This window comes from Bombyx mori, chromosome 12 (assembly GCF_030269925.1).
Source record: "Bombyx mori chromosome 12, ASM3026992v2".
In the NCBI taxonomy this organism is placed as follows: domain Eukaryota; kingdom Metazoa; phylum Arthropoda; class Insecta; order Lepidoptera; family Bombycidae; genus Bombyx; species Bombyx mori.
The window spans coordinates 7,352,956-7,373,038 of NC_085118.1; the positions used below are offsets into that span (position 1 = coordinate 7,352,956).

Below are 20,083 nucleotides of genomic sequence, written 5' to 3' on the forward strand. Positions count from 1 at the left end.
TGTTATTTTTATTTCATTCTGAACATTTTAATTCATTTATCTACCTTTTCAACCTTCTCTGGAATTCCACAAATAATTCCAGACCAAAATTAGTTAAATCGGTCCAGCCGTTCTCGAGTTTTAGGGAGACTAACGAACAGCAATTCATTTTTATATATCTATATAGATTATAAGGCAACAGATCTAGAGGCCGCAGACATACTCGTTGGTCCTATCAGATCCGCACCGATTTGGACAGTACAGTGTACAGCGCGCTGCATGACGCCGTGGACAGGGGAAAGTGGAAAAAGATCCTAAGATTGAAGCTCATGGGTGATGGTGGTCACGACCCTCAGACATGAGGAACACGACTCGAGGAGGAGGATATAGATTAACTAAGTTCGTTCTGCATTTTTTCAAGGACATATATACAATTTGTGATTTGACTTTAGCTACTTCACATATTTCTACAAGCATCGCGATTAAAAGTTGAATTGGAAAATGTTTCCCCAAATGCGTTTAGGGAGGTCAACCATTGCATGATGTCCGAAATCGCAAGGGGTTCGATCGGCTCGCCCCGGCCACCCCGGGGGCAAATATAAAAACCATTCATATGGACAAAATAAAATTGCATCCCAAATAACTCGGTGCTCATCGGCCAAAATCTATTAGCAATAAATATCAAGTTTTCCGATTTCACAGGATTTAAAACGGCGTTCGAGCGGGAAAGTCAATACTATAAAAAGCGGGAGTTCTTATGAGCTTTCTGCTTTATGGCATTAAGTTTTATTGGATTTAAAATTAATTGTAAAGAAGAATCGTTTGTTTCTAGTTTATCTAGCTTTACTGGTGGTAGGACCTCTTTTGAGTCCGGGTAGGTACCACCACCCTGCCTATTTCTGCCGTGAAGCAGTAATGCGTTTCGGCTTGAAGGGAGAAGCGGCTGTTGTAACTATACTTGAGACCTTAGAACTTATATCTCAAGGTGGGTGGCGCATTTACGTTTTAGATGTCTATGGGCTCCAGTGACCACTTAACACCAAGGGGGGTTGTGAGCTCGTCCACCCATCTAAACAATAAATAAATAAATAAATGTAAATGTGTAAGTGAAAATCATACACCCTGAATATATTTTTCTACGAATAGGAAAAGGTTCACTCAAAGTAATGATTATACATTTGTTGTTTTCATATTAGCAGCTAGGTAAAAGAAGTTTAATACACTGAGTTTCCCGCCGGATCTTCTCAGTGAGTCACGATTCCGATCATGTAGTAGATTTATCTGCTGCTCTTGCTAGGGCCAATGTTAGCAATTCTCTTAGCTCGAGCCCGTGAGCTCACCTACCTGTCCGCGCGAAATTCGAAGGCCCCCTTAGGCTACGAAAGATTCGGAAAGGGGAAAAAGGAATGAGTTCACGCTTTAACTGATTTTGAGTTGTTAACATAGTCTATAGATATCATACCTGAATATCTTAATACATAACATTATATTAATTCTTAAGACAAAAAGTATGGATTTCATTGTTAAAGCTCTCTGGAACACGTAAGGCAGTAGAATAAAGCCGAGTAGTTCTTTGAGTATTACGTCACCGTAATTTGATCGGTATTGATAGGAGGTATTGTAAGCCCGCTCGGGTAGGTATCACGATCCTGGTTATTTCTGCTATGTGACAATCATACGGTTGAAGGGTGTGACTATTGTTATATTGATTGAAACTTCGTGTTTCAAGCTGAATTGTGGCGTTCAAGTTGCGATGTCTTTGGGTTTCGGTTGTAACTTAATATCAATATAATAGAGGTAGTCGTCGTGGCCTAAAGGATAAGACGTCCGGTGCATTCGTATGTAGCGATGCACTGGTGTTCTAATCCCGCAGGCGGGTACCAATTTTTCTAATGAAATACGTACTCAATAAATGTTCACGATTGACTTCCACGGTGAAGGAATAACATCGTGTAAAAATCGAACCCGCAAAATTATAATTTGCGTAATTACTGATGGTAGGACCTCTTGTGAGTCCGCACGGGTAGGTACCACCACCCTGCTTATTTCTGCCGTGAAGCAGTAATGCGTTTCGGCTTGAAGGGTGGGGCAGCTGTTGTAGCTATACTTGAGACCTTAGAACTTATATCTCAAGGTGGGTGGCGCATTAACGTTGTAGATGTCTATGGGCTCCAGTAACACCAGGTGGGCTGTGAGCTCATCCACCCATCTAGACAATAAAAAAATAAAATTACCAGTGGGCTATGAATTCGTTTACTATGGGCTTTCATAGCCCGCCAAAAGACTACTAGGATAGCAAATTTAACGTTTAAAAATCTATTATTATATCTGTCAATTATATAATAAGATTTTTTTTGCACCTCAAAAGCCGGTCCGTTCACATTGACGGATTCAGTGGTGCACTAGTTAGCGCCTTTGACTGTTGAGTCGAGGGCTGTGTGTTCGATTCCTACATCTGGTAGACTTTTGCGTTGTTGTTGTGAATAAAAATGTATGTTTGCTTTTTGTCTGGATATTGAAAATCTATCTATACAGATATGCATTTTTTTAAAACGAAAATGATTATATATTCTGTTCTTTTTCCTCTTTCTCTTTTCAAATTTTCTACTCACCTAAGCCACGTCATATTTAATTTAATTAATCAATTTCAAACTATTTTTCCTTTTATCGTAATGCGGTTAGACCTAGCCTTCTTTTCGCAATTCATTTTCAGTTCAGTCCTTTGAATTTAAATAGAAGATTTGAATTTGAATTTTTAAATTTTATTTTCGTTTCCTCTTGTATAGTTAAATGGGTACTAGGAAATGACAAATCGAAAATTATTAATTGAAATACGTGAAAAACGTACGTTAATAAAACACATATCGATGGTTTTCTCTTTTAATCATGATATTTTCATCTACAATACAAGGCACACACACAATTTTAAGTAAAATTAATAATAATTAAATAATAAAATAATAATAATAAATGATAAAACATGCTCAGTATAAAGTATTCATTGATATGATATAGGTACATTGAGAAGCCTCGAATCTAAAATAATCTATGAACGACTAAATCGACAATACTATACAATACGTGTGCCATTAAACTATATTACATTGTAATACTGTTCCAAAGACAGTTTTTTTTTTTATATAATTTTCGTGTTTAAAAAGATAAAGAACCGATACATGAGTACAACATTCACCCGCTGTATACAATCACACGTTCAGCTAAACATTTATGATAACAACTAATTTTATTATATTTAATACATCGCGATATCAGTTACATTTTATGAAATTATTTGTATAAAGCGACGGTTTTGCGTCGACGCTTGACTGTTCTCGCTTATAAACTATGCTCTGACGCCTTCAGCTCTAACACTAGGAGCAGGCTTAGGGACCTCGGTAACCGTACTCGTCGAACTCGACAAAGAGTTCGCCGTGCAACCTAACCCATGAATCAGCTCGCTGAGTTTCTCGCCGGATTTTCTCAGCGGGTCGCGATTCCGATCCAGTTGTAGATTCATTCGCGAAGCAGCTACTCTTGAGCTGTTAGGTCTCCTTCGGAGGCGCTCGGGTAGCTGTTAGCAAATCCCACCCCTCCTGGCTGAGCCTTTGCTCGCCCACCCCTGTCCTGGTGAAACTGGAAAGGCCTCCGGGCCACCAGTAATCCTTCAATCATAAAAAAAAAAAAACTATGCTCTGTGTTGTAAAATATGAATCAGAATTTGCTGTGTGATGTCGGCATTTGCATCGTTGAATAGTCAAGCGTCGATATCTCGACCATTCCAACCACGTCTTAATCGAAACATTAAGACATCGTCTTCTCACGTAACTATGCGATATAAATAACGCTATCATTTTTTTTATATATATATATATAATGTTAAAATTACGAATCTTAGAATGTAACAACTACTCATTTACATTGATTCTGCATTACGGATATGGGAAATTTCAATTAAAGTCATATGTATTTATACACCATCTAATTTAAGTTGTAAACGAAACCTATTTTACATTGTACGCACGAAATGTCTCTTTCATTATTCAGTCAATTAAGTATCGTAAAATGTATCATTTTAAAATCACTAACTTAAATCCTAAAGTTTCGTGGATAAGAGTTTTAAAACATTCCTAATTTCAGTAAAACTAATCATTGCACTAATATTGAATAAATAACACGCAAGAGAAGACCGTGATTCGATCTAATTTATGTATATTATCATTGCGTTTTGTACCTACCAATGAGGAAACAATTTTATTTTTTAAATAAAAACAATAATTCTAGGAACCAGGTATTTGGTATAGAGACACCTATTGTGTGTTTCTATTATTGAAAAGAAAAAAAAAACAACTTCAAAAACAGTCTTAGGTCAATTCCAATTATTGCTTTTTGAAATCACTAAAATTGATTTTAAACACGTAATAAAGAGAAACTCGCAAAATTACTTTACTTAACAAAAATAATAACTTAACCGATAAATATGGCATAAAATTAGTACGAAGGTACCTCCTCAGGAAGGATTTTAAAAATATTGACGAATGAATACTAGAATCGTCTATAAAAACCGCATTGACTTATAGCTAGTAAAGAGAGATATTTACAAATTTTACTATGGAAGAAAAACGTTCGAGATTTCGTTCGAAACTATTATCTCGTATTACTATTTCGTTACTATATTTACAAATTAATCTCAATAATGCAAAAGTACCTACACAACTTATTTACCAAAGTCCGTGAATTCTTAAATAATACTTTAAAACCGAGTCGAACGATCAATAGTCCTATCGCTTCTAATTCTAGAAGGCTCTCGAAGAAATCGTTCGCGACATGGCGTCTCACGATTACTTTTAAAACCAACGGAATCTTTGGATTTACTTTTCTCTGAATTCAGGTTTGACGCTGATCATCGGTTTCCTTGATTCTTCGGCGTCTTTATTATAGTCTTGATTGTTGGGGTAGTGTACAGCCCCCGGGTTTGTCAGCTAAGTGGCCGAACTGAACAACACTGAGTTCTTGTAATAGCCGGCGCGGTCCGACAAAGGACTTTTCACATCACGTTCCATCGCCTGTTGTCGAGATTTGCGTTCCATTTCCAGCTCCTGCGCCAAGGACTCTGTTGAATAAGAACAAATCGTTACGATATGTGAAACAGGGAAGACTTAGCATAAAATTCATTACCTTAAATATTTTTTAACAGGTTTTTTTGTTTTTTTTTTTTTAATAATATACTTAAATTACGGCATTATTATTCATTAAAATTAACATAGACATACAAAGAGCTTAATACAAATGTCACATGTACAAAGGAAAATGTGATTAGAACTTCGGAAAAGTGATCACACATCAAACGAATTTCACATTCATGCGACACGTTTTAATTTAATATTCGACGTTGCCCCGGTAAAAACGTACCACTCTCGATATTCCGTTATTAAATTGTGCCCGAAAGGGTTGTTCTCTCATCGCTGTCTCTAAATTGATTGCAAATGCGCTGTTAGGTAACTAGTAGGTGACTTATTGTGTTTAGTCCAAGCAAAATAAAGTTTAAATCGTAAACAATTTCACTTTTCCTCGTAGATTAAAGACAGTATTTTGAATAATTCTCAACAGGTTTCGAAGATACGCGAATTTCTAATAAGATTTTGAGTAAATTGACAAAGTTCGTGAAGAGCCCGGAGTAGGTGAGGTAAGGCAATTGTCTCTGAAAACGACGACGTTTTACGAAATATGCTTATTCAATTTCATGCAACGCTTGCCGCCTCCTGCAATTTACGAGATATAAAAGATATAAACGGAATCGCGTTTTTTGCTTACTTTGATGGAACATTTTCTCAACAGGGAATTCAATTTCTGTTCCCGGTATTCGAGTACAATTTATGCTTTGAAATTCTTAATTTATTACATTGCTCATTTCACGTTCAGCGCTTCGTAGCCAAACACATAAAATAGTTCTGTTTATTTTAAATAAACGAATTGCATCTTTGAAAACAACGGTAAGTAATAAAAACTCAATTATAATCCGATTTGTTTGAGTGGAGTCTTGCTCTAGGGCATCACACTCACAAGTGTCGCCATCGAGGGATGTCCCGAAACAGAAACCTATTATCTCGGGCGAGATTATACGCCTAGGGCGTCACAATTAAATATTATACACTTAAAAGCTTCGGCCTTTGCCGTTTCACTTCGCTGCCACCCCTAAATGTCCCATTAGATCTGTTTGAATACGTAATATTTTTGCATTTGCTGTTCCTAAAGAGAATTGCCGGTTCCTTTGAGAGCTATAATCTATTTGTTTTTGAAACGACCGTAATGGTTGAGTGCTCGATGTAATGAAACGCTATCTAATGCTTTGCTCTTAGCGTTTTTTGCAGGATGACACGAACACTGCATGACAATAACATTAACTTTCACAGTATCGATTGATGCACAAAAACATTTGAAAGAACTGCTTCGATTTCATTTCGTTTCGATCAAATGGACAAGGAATGATAAAAAAGGACTTGACGAGATGGACGTGATCTGATTTATTTGTAACTAGCTGACCCGGTAGACTTTGTAATGCCTCAATCGATAAATAAAAGACCTAAAATTTTGTATAAAATAAACTTAAAACAAACAAAAGGAATCCGTCCGACGGGGGACACATGAAAGGAAAAACAAAATTGTAATTTTTATTTAATTCCGAGAATTTTCATATCTATCTACATTTTAAACCTTCTCTGGACTTCCACAAATAATTTCAAGACCAAAATTAGCCAAATCGGTGCAGCCGTTCTCGAGTTTTAGCGTGACTAACGAACAGCAATTCATTTTTATATATATATATAGATAACAATAGGAATGAGCCGACAGTGCTCTTGAAATGACAGTCTTAATGAAACTACTTTTTGTACGGATACATATCAGTAAAAAGCAGTGCACTTTATTTGTGTCTGCTGACTAATTAACAATAGAAAATTGGACTTTGAACGATGTATTTTTTGCTGTCTCAATATATATATTTATTGCTTAGATGGGTGGACGAGCTCACAGCCCACCTGGTGTTAAGTAGTTACCGGAGCCCATAGACATCTTCAACGTAAATGCGCCACCCACCTCGAGATATAAGTTCTAAGGTCTCAAGTATAGTTGCAACGGCTACCGACCCCACCCTTCGAACCGAAACGCATTACTGCTTCACGGCGGAAATAGGCGGGGTGGTGGTACCTACCCGTGCGGACTCCCAAGAGGTCCTACCACCAGTGATTACGCAAATTATAATTTTGCGGGTTTGATTTTTATTACACGATGTTATTCCTTCACCGTGGAAGTCAATCGTGGACATTTATTTGTTGCATACGTATTTCATGAGAAAAATTGGTATATATATAGTACTACAATAGCGATTTCTCTTATTAAATCAATTAGAAAAATCGTTGGTTCATTTGATTATATTCCCGTATTAATTTCTTAACTGTAAAATACTATGAAATTCAATACACCTGAAAGAATAACAGAAAGTGGAAAAGCTCATTATTTTTAACGATTAAAACGTTATCGACACCTCTGTCCATCTTTAAAAGAAATTAATTATCGCTGTGGGTACTCATAAAAAAGTGAGGTGATTAATAATACTTCGGTAGATAATTCGAGAAGGTTTAGAAAAGAACAAAAGGGCTGTACAAGCAGACGATTTTATTGTTTACACGACTAATAAAAACAATTCGATCTTCATACAATTGAAACAGACGTCTAACTACCGTTGCCGTACTGACTCTATCGTACCGCGTCGAATCATACTGATTGGATTTATTTTCCATTACAAGTATTCTCTTGGCTTCCAAAGAACGCTCTTATTAACTTTTTTATTGTGGTCGAAAGCAGACGAGTTTATGGCATCTCATGGTAAATGCACACTCGCACTCCAGAAATACCGATGAAGGTAATTTATCAGCCGGGTGGTAGATAGCATAATTAATATCTTGTGATTGTGGCACTGCACGTTTGTAGCGGTTTTGAGGGAGGCTTGAAATTTTTTTTTTATTGCTTAGGTGAGTGGACGAGCTCACAGCCCACCTGGTGTTAAGTGGTTACTGGAGCCCATAGACATCTACAACGTAAATGCGCCACCCACCTTGAGATATAAGTTCTAAGGTCTCAATTATAGTTACAACGGCTACCGACTCCACCCTTCGAACCGAAACGTATTACTGCTTCACGGCAGAAATAAGCGGGGCGGTGGTACACACCCGTGCGGACTCACAAGAGGTCCTACCACCAGTAATATTATGTATACATTAATAGGACGAGATAGCGAATACTAATTGGCTTTGAACGGTATTTACTCAATTAGTTAGCTACAAAACGTACAAAATAAAGCACAATATATTCTAGAATAACGTTATTAACATGTCTAGTAGAACACATGATTATTTTTATGTTATTATTATTCAGTTAAAATGGAGTTTGCGATACTGCGTTCCATAATATATTCTATTATTATTATTAAATCTTTATTTCGGTAACGAAAGCATACATTTTATTAGTAAGTATTACTTGTATTCTATGTTAGTAACTTAAAAACCTAACACATTACTATCTGATTATTTTCTATTTTTGAGTCTTTTAGAAACAATAGATTTTCTAATCGGCTTATGCGCATTGACGACTTCGCGTTGAATTTACTATCGAGTAAGTAGTCCCTGAAACCATAGACACTACCGTGCTAATGAGCTGTGAGGTCGATGTCTCAATGACAGCAATATTTCAATTAAGTGTACAAGCAGGTTTTTGCTGATCCGTGCATACTTATATATAATATGCATCAAACAGTTATGTAGCTGAGTTACTAAGTTCATTGCCTCTAAACAAATGGAGCATTGGGAATAAAAATTAACAAACATATTATGTATAAGAGTAAAGAAAAAACACAGGCCAAAAATTCTGGGATATAAAAAAAAAAGGGTACCTTTTCTATTATATTCATTATATTCAGTGGTATAAAATAAAAGCAAAAATAATGATCGCCATTAATAAATAATTTAAATCATATAACTCTTCTGTTGTATAAAGACAGTTAGATGTTATTTAATTCTGAATTATTACAGTTTTTTTTTTAAATTAAACGTTACATTATTTATGATAGAATACAAATAAATTTACTATGATTATTTTAATTATACACGAAACTCAATTACCTGGCCGTATTGGAAGCATAAAGGAAAACTTAATATCGTCAAAAGGTTTGGAGCGCACCTGTGCGGTACAATTTTATTTCCATTCATTTTACAAGCTCACCTAAAAAGTAACCCGGAGAAGTTTCATCTTTATTAATTTTTCAACTTTATATTACTAAGCATCGGCCGGTTTCAGTTTGTTCTTTTAATACGAGAGACGATACATTTTCTAATAAATGGATCTGGAGATGTTTTTTTTATTTTATATTGCTTAGATGGGTGGACGAGCTCACAGCCCACCTGGTGTTAAGTGGTTACTGAAGCCCATAGTAATCTACAACATAAATTCGCCATCCACCTAGATATATAAGTTCTAAGGTCTCAAGTATAGATACAACGGCTGCCCCACCCTTCGAACCGAAACGCATAACTGCTTCACGGCAAAAATAGGCAGGGTGGTGGTACCTACCTACCCGTGCGGACTCACCAAAGGCCCTACCACCAGTAATAAGTTATTTAGTTTCTTTTTTATTGTGCAATCTCGTGGAGTGTGGGTTGGTGTTCTGTAATTTTTTAAATGATAACTGACCGTATTCTTTTATTGCAGTAGACGGGTCGAGTTCACAGGCCACCTGGTCTCGAACAGATCTCGGAATCCATAGACACCACTTGATTGCCATTGCTTACCTTGAGACATAAGAATGAAGTCTCAATTGCAGAATGCATTGCATGGCCGCAGAAATAAAGTAATAATAAGGTTGGGGGTAATAGGTAGTCTCTTTATGAATAGACAAGACAACGATTGTTAACCATCATTTTTTATTGCATTCGCTAGCTGACTTTCTTATATTCTTGAAAAGCTGTAGCTTAATTAATTAAATAGCTGTACTGATAAAAAATAGGTCATAGTTTGTTTCCTTCAAAATAATAAAACAGAAGAGAAAATGTTCCAATGAGTCTCAATCTTGAGGTATCTGTGATTATGGTCGAATTTGGGTCATTGGGCGAACGCTAGTACAGGAAAATAAGTGAGGGTAACATTGCCAATATACCATTATTGGCAATGTTTATCTGTTGACTTTTCATTTTAAATAATTAAGATTAAGTAATTTCACACTATGAAATAAATACACAAGTGATTAATGATTGATTACTGAAATACTTGACTTTACAGCAATTGTGTATAAATATAGCTTTCTCCTGAGACTTCTTCGCATTAATATTAAGATGATTCCAGCTCGATGTGGCTATTACAACTGATCTCGTTTCTTACAAAGAAACCGTGGAAAAAAGTTTTCTAATTTAGGAATAATAAAATATGTTTTTTCTTTTACCCACGGTACAGAGGAAAGTTGATGAAAGGCTCCAAGTTTTAATTTTTGTTTTTCTGTTGGCTACCGTTATTATTTACAGCCAGCCCTCTTATATTTTGACTTGTTCCTGATTTAAAACTCAAACAGAGTTTAATCCAAACGACAAAATGTTATAAAAAATCTAATTAAAATTAATTCAAATAGAGTGTATTAAGGTGACAACGTTTAAACAAAACCGTTTTCTTTTGTCCTTTGCCTGTAAAGTATATTGTTGCTTGTTTTTGGTAGTTTTTATGCTTACCACCTACTACCAGTACTACGGCGAGCTATTCTGGCTTCACTGAATGTGTCGGCGAGAACTCACACGGCTCATTTTGATAGATTTTGCACCATCTGCCTAAGCAAGAGCAGTGGTTCGCTGAATTTACCACTGGATCGGAATCGCGACCCACTGGGAATATCCAGCGAGAAACTCTGCTGGTTGTGCGACTGTATATTGTCCGGTCGTCTGGATCGAGCATGTAATTAGAGGCGGTCATGATAAGAGTTTTATCATGTCGCGCCGCTTTTTCGAAGAAGCGTTCCGACGTTGTCTTCAGAGTATATTCGTTGTTAGACGTGCAAATGAGAAAATTGTGAAGAGTCGTCGTCGCTCATGGATCACATAATATCATAGGCGAAGTCAAGCCTCTGCTTACGCTGAGGACACTTTTTTAACCTAACCCGAAGAAAATATTTGGCATAGTGATTACAAACGACATCAAAGAGTCGCAGCGAGAAAAAACTTTAGATTAATGTAGCGGTTCCAGGTAACAAGAAAAATCGATGGCGGATAGGGCGACGATATAAAATAGACTATTCTAATTTCTCAATTCTTTTTCGATATGGAACCTCATGGAACATACGGAACAAAACATGGACAGTAAGTACCAAGTCACTCTGTAGACAGACCTCTGTAAAAGTTCAATGCCCAGTGAGCCGTTAACTTGCCACGTCTCTCTATCTACGATTGTAATAGCGCTTAACACATAAGACAATCCGACAGTTCCAGTGACTTGAGCTTTTAATTGAACTTATTTGGCAAAGTTTGATGCCATTAATGTTTAAATATAAAAATATCACAACCAAATAACTGAGATTACAAGCAATTAAGGTTAATATTTAATATGGGTGTGTAAGCGATGACAATGCATGGTTTAATAGGTTGTATTATAATGAAAACTAGTGGTCACGCAGTAGTCGAAATTCGACTATAATAAATTGGAATTGTAAGTTTGTACACTATTATGATTGAATTTCGCCAAAACTACACTATAAAAATATTAACAAAGACAAACAATATTTAATCTCAATTTGAGAACAGACGTCAAGAACAAAAGTTTGACAATAAATAGTAGGTATGCATGCGTGTGTGCGTCAAATACATGGTATGTAGTGTGTGTAATGTTTTCTTATGTAATCTAATGTATCTTTTATGCATTATTTAATAAATAAAAAATTAGCATTGTGCACTTCTTCTCTATATTCTCTATAAGCGTGAAAAATTTCATACTCCTCCGTCCGCGCAATTTTCGTAAAAAGGGATACAAAGTTTTTACTTCACGTATTAATATATAGATGTTATAATAATGTTTCAAATCTACTCGTATAGTTGCGTGTTCGCGTGATTTAAGATCCTTGGGGTAGAGTTACGCTTAAATTAGTTGCAATTTCAACTTGAAAAGCAGACTGACAGCAAAAAGCATTTGCTAGCAAAACGCAGGAAATGATTAAATCTATATCAACGTTTTGTTACTAGTCCGTTGTTTTTCTAGTTGCGTTTTCAAACCCTTTTTAGTTGTTCTTTGTGTGATTTGAAAGCTATGGGGGGATATGTATTTCAAGTTAACTTTTTATCAGATTTGGAATTGCCAAGAAATTAACTAATCTATTGTCATAAAATTATATAAGCATATATGGTATTAGGAACATATGTAGTTAATTTTGTGATTGATGTAATTGATTGATTGATTGTAATTGACGATAATAAAATAGTAGATAATATTAAATTACATTAAATATAAAATTAATTGATCAATTAAGTTTTGATTGATTAAAATTAATTTAAATTTAGTTAACTTTAGGTAATAATTTTTTACTGTTGGTAGAAGAACCTCTTGTGAGTCCGCACGGGTAGGTAGCATCATGCTGCCTATTTCTGACGTGAAGCACTAATGCGTTTCGGTTTGAAGGATGGGGCAGCCGTTGCAACTTTACTGAGATCTCGAACTCGTATCTCAAGGTGGATGTCTGCATTTACGTTGTAGATGTGTATGGGCTCCGGTAACCACTTGACACCAGGGGGACTGTGAGCTCGTCGACCCATCTATGTAATAAAAAAATAAAAAGGCAATACATCGTCAAAAGCTAACATTTGTTAACAGAATAAAATATGTAAAAAATATATATAATATAATATATATAAAGTTAAATTTTACTATTTAATCGCGTGTTTTTATTGTCATTATATTATTCTCGACGTTTCGAATACTTTAGTTTCGTGGCCACACAGAAATGAAACAAAAATGTGTAGAATGTTTTTTTTTTTTTAGAAAAATAGGCCTTATTCATTACATTATTAAAGTGCCTTGTCGTCCTAAATCATGTACCTACCCGCATCTTTACAGTATAACCTATATCGGTAAGTATACCACTAAACAAGTATGTTCGATATTGCACAAAAATAATACTTGAAAATATTACATTAAAATTGTGCAACCATTGGGTACAAAAATAAGTTTTTATTTTCACAATAGTTTATATTAGTTTGGAATCATTCAAATAAGATGAAGGTCTAAAGTACATATTTGAAATTCCCAATGCGAAAGCTATGCGTTATTATGAGTATAAATTTCATTACGCCACATTTTTTGGTCTTTTCTGCGTCTCCCTCTTCACGTTAAATGAAAACCTTTAGCAAAAACATATGAACTTTTAGCAAAAAGAATTCAATAGAATACGATTATGATTTTTTTGTACGCGTTTTTGTATTAATCTAGGACTTGCTGTATTAGGAGATATCTATAAGAAGTGCACGCCTTGGCTACAAGTGCATTTATTGTAGACAATGTGGATAGATAAAACTAGATAGATTTTATTGAGTTTCGACTATGGATATATTTGGTTTTTATTTAAATGAAATCGGAATTTATCAATTATGTATATAGAAGTATTAATGCGTGAAGTAAAAACTTTGTACCCCTTTTGAGATTATAGAGAAGGAGTGCAGAAGCTATTTTTTTTATATTTTGTATTAAAAATACATTAAATCAATAAATAAAACATTACACACACACCACTATGTACACATATATACTCTCTGCTTATTGTCGAACTTTTGTTATTGCTTAGTCTGTGGTCAAATTGAGAATAGATTAATATTGTTTATCTTTAATATTATTTGTCTACTTATATAGTGTAGTCTTGGCGAAATCGGTGATTAAAGAAGTAAAGAAGTAATTCTTTGTCAATAGAACCATAATAATGTTCAAACTTAAAATTTCAAATAATTATAGTCGAATTTCGACTACTGCGGGACCGCTAGTTATTTATAATTTTAAAACGACAAACACAACTAATGTTGTTTCAAACGTACCAGAGTAATTTTGCCAGAATGCAGCTCCACCGCTCATGATGTCGACGGGAGGGGGAGGATAGTTCCATTGCGGCTTGTCAGGTGTGCGAGGGGGGTCGCGCTGGAACGGCGGTGACGTCGAGGGGGGCTCCGTGCTAGGTGGCTTGCTCTCGGATCCGTTCTCACGCTCGTGACGGCCCTGCTCCTGCCCGGCTGGCGACAGGTTCTCTGTTACAGAGAAAATAAAATTCACACTTATACTCAAACTCAGGTCGGATAAATTTAGAAACACCCTAAAAAAAAAGGTGTGTGTGCAAGTCACACACGGTAGAAGTGAAACGTAAAATATAAGAATAATCGCAAGAGTCAACCACCAACCACTCCACAGTGCAATGGAGCAGCCTCACCCTGGGGGAACCGCCTGCATGATCACGGTATCTCTACGCCAGGTAAGTATGATCTAGCAAGAGAAATACGAGAATGTCTATCAACTGTGTAACAACTCGTCGTCGCGATTCAGGAATTGTTGAATTTACGTGCAGCGGCATCTGTTGATAACACACTAAATAAAAATAATTGTAAATCATCTTTTATAGTGTGAGGTAGCGTCCTCTGTGAATTGATATTTTAACTACACGTTTCATTTTTTCGATTCATCGAGTTTGAAATCACGCCCAACGATTCTAAAGAAGCTTGAGTTCAAAAAGGTTAATCTAAATAATAGTGCTTATAATAAAAATGAGATTTTCCACATCAATCAATGGCAAACAACAATTATGTAAGAAAATAGAGTGGAATGCGTGTTAGTACAGTAGTGAACCCTCGTTTCAAATGGTCTGCAAAACGATTTCCTGACACGGAGATTAGTACAAGCCTTCACCGACGTTCACCCTTCTTACGTCACGCACTCCACATAAACTTAACTACCGATAAGTAACAAATTTCACGAAACATGCCAGAAACAATCTTAAGTAATTCAATTAAAGTCGACTTTTAGATGTGCAATAGGTAGAATAGGTCGTGCATAGATAGTTTGACAGACCGTAAGCTAACATGTCAAGAGCATAAATTGGCACTCCAACTTAAAACTTGTTGAATGGTTTAGAACAGTTGTTATTGACGTAATGATATTCTTGGTGTACTGTTGGACATATTCTAAGTTTGACGTGATTTGAAATTAAAGTCGATGAATTTCATGTTAATAATATTTTACTTGCTCGAAAGACTATTCAGTGTTTACAAATGATTAATCGTGAATACTAATAATGCACTCGGAACGTTGACATTTAGGAGAAAATATAATATTTTCAAGTGTTAAAAGTAATTTAATTCGTATTTACTGGTGGTAGGACCTCTTGTGAGTCCGCACGGGTAGGTACCACCGCCCTGCCTATTTCTGCCGTGAAGCAGTAATGCATTTCGGTTTGAAGGGTAGGGCAGCCGTTGTAACTATACTGATATCTTAGAACTTATATCTCAAGGTGGGTGGCATTTACGTTGTAGATGTCTATGGGCTCCAGTAACCACTTGACACCAGGTGGACTGTGAGCTCGTCCACCCATCTAAGCAATAGAAAAAAATAAAATTCGCGATAACATTTGAAATATCAAGATCCTTTTAGATATCAACATACCAGTCACAATTCTGAGGATTTCCTGCGGCGCTCCTGATTGCTTCAAAGCCTCCTCTATCTTCTGTCGTCTTTTCAGTTCAATGTCTAGTTGTTCTTGTACCACTTGCCTCTGCTTTCTTTCTTTCTTTAGCCGCTTCTGGTAGATCACTAAACCAGAAAATTAATTATAAATTAAATCGAATTCCGAAAAATCATTTTCCATTTTTAAATGAATATAATATATCGAATGTTCGGTCGGCAAATAAAAACTCTAAAAAAGAATCTGGCTATTATAAACATTCGCTAAAAAATACAGGATGTATAACATCTGTTCTAATATAATTGAACATTAATATTAATAGAAGACAGCGAAACACAGCTCAGTTGTACACAGTATTTGAAATAACAATTACTTTGTAAATCGCGCGCCGAGAGTAAAACAAAACATCGACTAAAAACAATGTTTTATGCGTTAATTTCATGATGAACTTGAATATCTATACACTGGTAGTAGGACCTCTTGGGAGTCCGCTCGGGTATGTACCACCACCCCGCCTATTTCTGCCGTGAAGCAGTAATGCGTTTCGGTTTGAAGGGTGGGGCAGCTGTTGTAACTATACTGATACCTTAGAACTTATATCTCAAGGTGGGTGGCGCTTTTACGTTGTAGATGTCTATGGGCTCCAGTAACCACTTAACACCAGGTGGGCTGTGAGCTCGTCCAACCATCCAAGCAATAAAAAATAAATAAAAAATACTCAAGAATAACTGTACTACATATATAGGTATATACAATAAATGTCATTTTGCAATACATTTTTAGTTGAGAAATTGTACGTTATCGTTCAGACTTCGTCCTCCTCAATGGCCGTACCATAATATTACATAGCATTTAGTAAAGTCACGAAAGACCTTTGATTCGTTCACAATATGTTACAAGTGTATCATTAATGTGATTGAAGTAAATGATGGTAAGCTCTCTAATACAAGTATAATGATAGTATGTGTATCTTGCTCATCTTCAGTTCGATTCGATTGAAGTATGATTGAGCTAGTTCGTAGAATTGATAACATGTATAAACTTTTCGCTACATCACAAAAAAAAACGACTAATATATCTTTAGGAAATCTTAAATACATATTACAAACTAGCGACCCGCCCTTGCTTCGCTTCGGAAACTGTAATTTATTATTGATTTCTCCACTATTTAATGGATGTTATTATACATATTATAAACCTTCCTCTTCAATCACTCTATCTATTAAAAAAACCGCATCAAAATCCGTTGCGTAGTTTTAAAGGTTTAAGCATACATAGGGACAGACAGATATAGGAACAGAGAAAGCGACTTTCTTTTATACTATGTAGTGAATCAACGTTGGTCACATTTGGCTGTAACTAACCCTAATTAATGTCTACTACATTAAGCATCACTTGACCACCACCACCATTGAATCGACTTGCGCGTCATCACGTTGATGTCAATATGCCACCTTCCTGACAGAAATTCCAACGACAACTTTACAAATTATCAGTCCAATCGTATAAGCTTCGAAGGCTTATAATCGAATAAAAAAACAACGATTTTTAAATTAATTTCAAAACCATACATAAAATTTAAATAATAAAAGTCTATAAAGTTCGTTAATTTTAAATGAAATCAATTGAAAATGTTATAACTTAGAAAATATTTTTTTTTTGCGTAACTAATTTTAATTTGGTATCAATATGTCAAGGAGGTTAAAGTTTTTTTTTTTAAACTCTTTTGTTTTTATTAATATTTGTATTCTCGTAAACATTTTAATGAAACTACGATGTCAGATGGAAGTTTACATGACCATACATAATGGCTTTGTTAACAAAATTAGGTTGAAAAGGTCCTTTTTCAGTTAATTTCTCGTCAATACAAAGGTCCGCGTCCAAAGATCCGTTCAGTGGAAAATTGGTCGGACCAACGACTCCAAGTACCGATTTGGTTTAACACCTCTAAAAATTTGTTTTCACGCGATTGAAGCCTATTTTAGGGCCTTTTCATCTCTTGTTTTCCTGTGTACTAATTAACGCTGACACTTTATCAGATATTTTGGTTCAACAGGTATTCTTAATAAAATTAATTTAATTATTAATAACAAAAAAAACTGTAAACTATTTATTAAATTAGACATAAAAAATATTAAAGCTTCGAAATCTGAACGTCAATCAACGTCTTCCCACGTACGATCCGGCGGCATTGGCGCTGTCGGAGTTCATTGTTTCTACAAGTCAATATTTGTCTATGGATCGGCGGCTTTACTTTGTGCTTCATAATCCGAGCTATTGCCTCCTCACTGATAGCTCCGTCCCGAACAATGAGTCGTAATATTAACTTTTCAATCGATTATATCATTTGATTTTGCCTTAACAAAAAGTTTAAATATTTGACGTCGGCTGTACAGTGGTAAGTCTAATTAAAACTAGATTGAAACTGCTTACTAAGCAATAATCAAACCGCCAACCGTAGTCTTTGTTAAGGTTCATGTCATTTTGAATTCGAACGTTGGCTCTCTCATATTTCCAATCATGTTCCGAAATTGGCGAATCGTTTGTGTAAGTACGGAGAGAACGCAACAAAGCGTGCGATATGAAGCGAAACAATTCGATGACCGAGCGTATGAATAAAAACGAAGCACCAAAATATTGAAGGAATCCGTTCAAAGGGGAAAAAATGCAATAAAAACCCGGCCCGAAACAGAGCGAGTGTGGTTAAAAAGCAACGAACGATATGGTTACGAACATCCGCTGCAGACAAAAGTTCGGCTACTTGACTATGCAAATTATATTTGCGGACCGCCGCGGCTGAGACTCGATCTCCGACGTTTCGTTTCACTTTTTCGTATATAACGTGTATTCTTTTCATATTTTCATCGGATTTCCTTCCCCTCGTTCATTTTGTTCCGTTTTAAAAAGTCGCGGAACAATGCCGCTCGCTTTCCGCGGGGCTTATTCGCCGCGAGCCGTTTTCTTGCACGCGGCTTCCTTTTTTGTTATTATACCTATCTTTTTATATCTATCGAGTTTTCTTTGCTTTAATACTTTTAACTCATAAATGGTTGATACGTTCCCCTTGGGTTTGATGCTCAAATAACATGTAAATGAGTCAGTGCGCCGAAACCCAATAAATTTGTATCTCTGTTATTTTGTTTTTAAAGTCAATTTAAGTATCTATTACAAAAGGATAGTCGAGTAATTTCGTATTTATGAAAATCAAAATACTTATTGGATACTATAACGAAATATGTGTGTTGAAGAAATAATTTAAATTAGCTAATAATAAGCTTTGTTATATCGGTTTTTTAATTACAGTTGATGATTGAGGGCAGAAAAGCTCTGTCCCTTTCTTATACACAACTTTTATGGCACCCATGATAATTTATACATTTTAGTATGGAAGGCAGGCAATGGTGCAGGTTACCATGAAGTTCTGCGCAGTCTGTTTAACTTGACAAGAAAAATTGCGCTGATTAGCTATTATTGCCTTGTTACTATTAGTTAATTACGTAACAATGAAATGAAACATAATCGCGATCGTAGTACCTTTTTCATTTATTTCCTTACAGTGATTACTTGAGGGTTTTAAAATTTAATGACATTGTGATCGACTTAAATTTTCATTAGCTACGTACATTTTACACATGTTGGTCAATTAGAAAAAAAAATAGTTCATTTTCCTGTAGGTATATCAAAAGATTTTCGTGCTAGTGCAATACGACTGTAAATAAAAATGACGTTTATGACGAAGTGTCCCCCTCCTATTCGCGCACTAACGATTTAGATAAGTCTTTTTATAGTTCTTTATTGAAAATAAATTGCCTAGAATAAAATCAGACACAGTTCAAATGGCTTTCCGATAGATGAGTATGAAATAATGTTCGTTTGATAAGATAAGACAGTTATCGGCGTATGTTCAGTGACGCCTCTCTGATCGTTGTTGAAAGAATGACTTGAGCTTTATGCAGTGACGAGGAATACAAACTTTGATGATGCGGCTCGTTTAGGGTAGGCATGTATAATAGTTTGGTGAGTTTTGTTAATGAAATATACATACGTAAGTGCAGTGTATATTGATTTACTAATCAGAAATCAAATCAAATCCGAACTTGAAGTTGAGATAAACATTAGTCAGTATTTAATTATGACATTTTTTTTTATAACCTCATATACTAGAAAGTATAAAGGCTGACTTAATGTCATAGGCATTCTCTAACAGTCTACCTTAGGGGAGTGCAGAGATGAATATTGGTAGGTGTAGTGTGAAGGTGACGTTACTTAAACATATGTGTATATATAACATACATAATATTTATAGATACAAATACTCGTACTTAATACTTAATACATAATAATATGATTTAATTAAATAAAGCAGTATTATTT

General features: G+C 35.4%; 1 protein-coding gene across 7 annotated transcripts in view; it reads right to left on the reverse strand.

The window, feature by feature from the left end:
* Window positions 1-2,845: 2,845 nt before the first annotated feature.
* LOC101745682 (dachshund homolog 2) overlaps window positions 2,846-20,083 on the reverse strand; it is a 175,685-nt gene continuing 158,447 nt past the window's right edge. For all 7 annotated transcript variants that reach the window (XM_038014487.2, XM_021350080.3, XM_021350079.3 and 4 more), the window contains 3 exons: window positions 15,691-15,837; window positions 14,079-14,285; window positions 2,846-5,089 (listed from right to left, as the gene is read on the reverse strand). In XM_038014487.2, coding sequence (XP_037870415.1) covers window positions 4,959-5,089; window positions 14,079-14,285; window positions 15,691-15,837 — 485 coding nt within the window. In that variant the 3' untranslated portion in view covers window positions 2,846-4,958. The remainder of the gene's footprint in view (window positions 5,090-14,078; window positions 14,286-15,690; window positions 15,838-20,083) is intronic.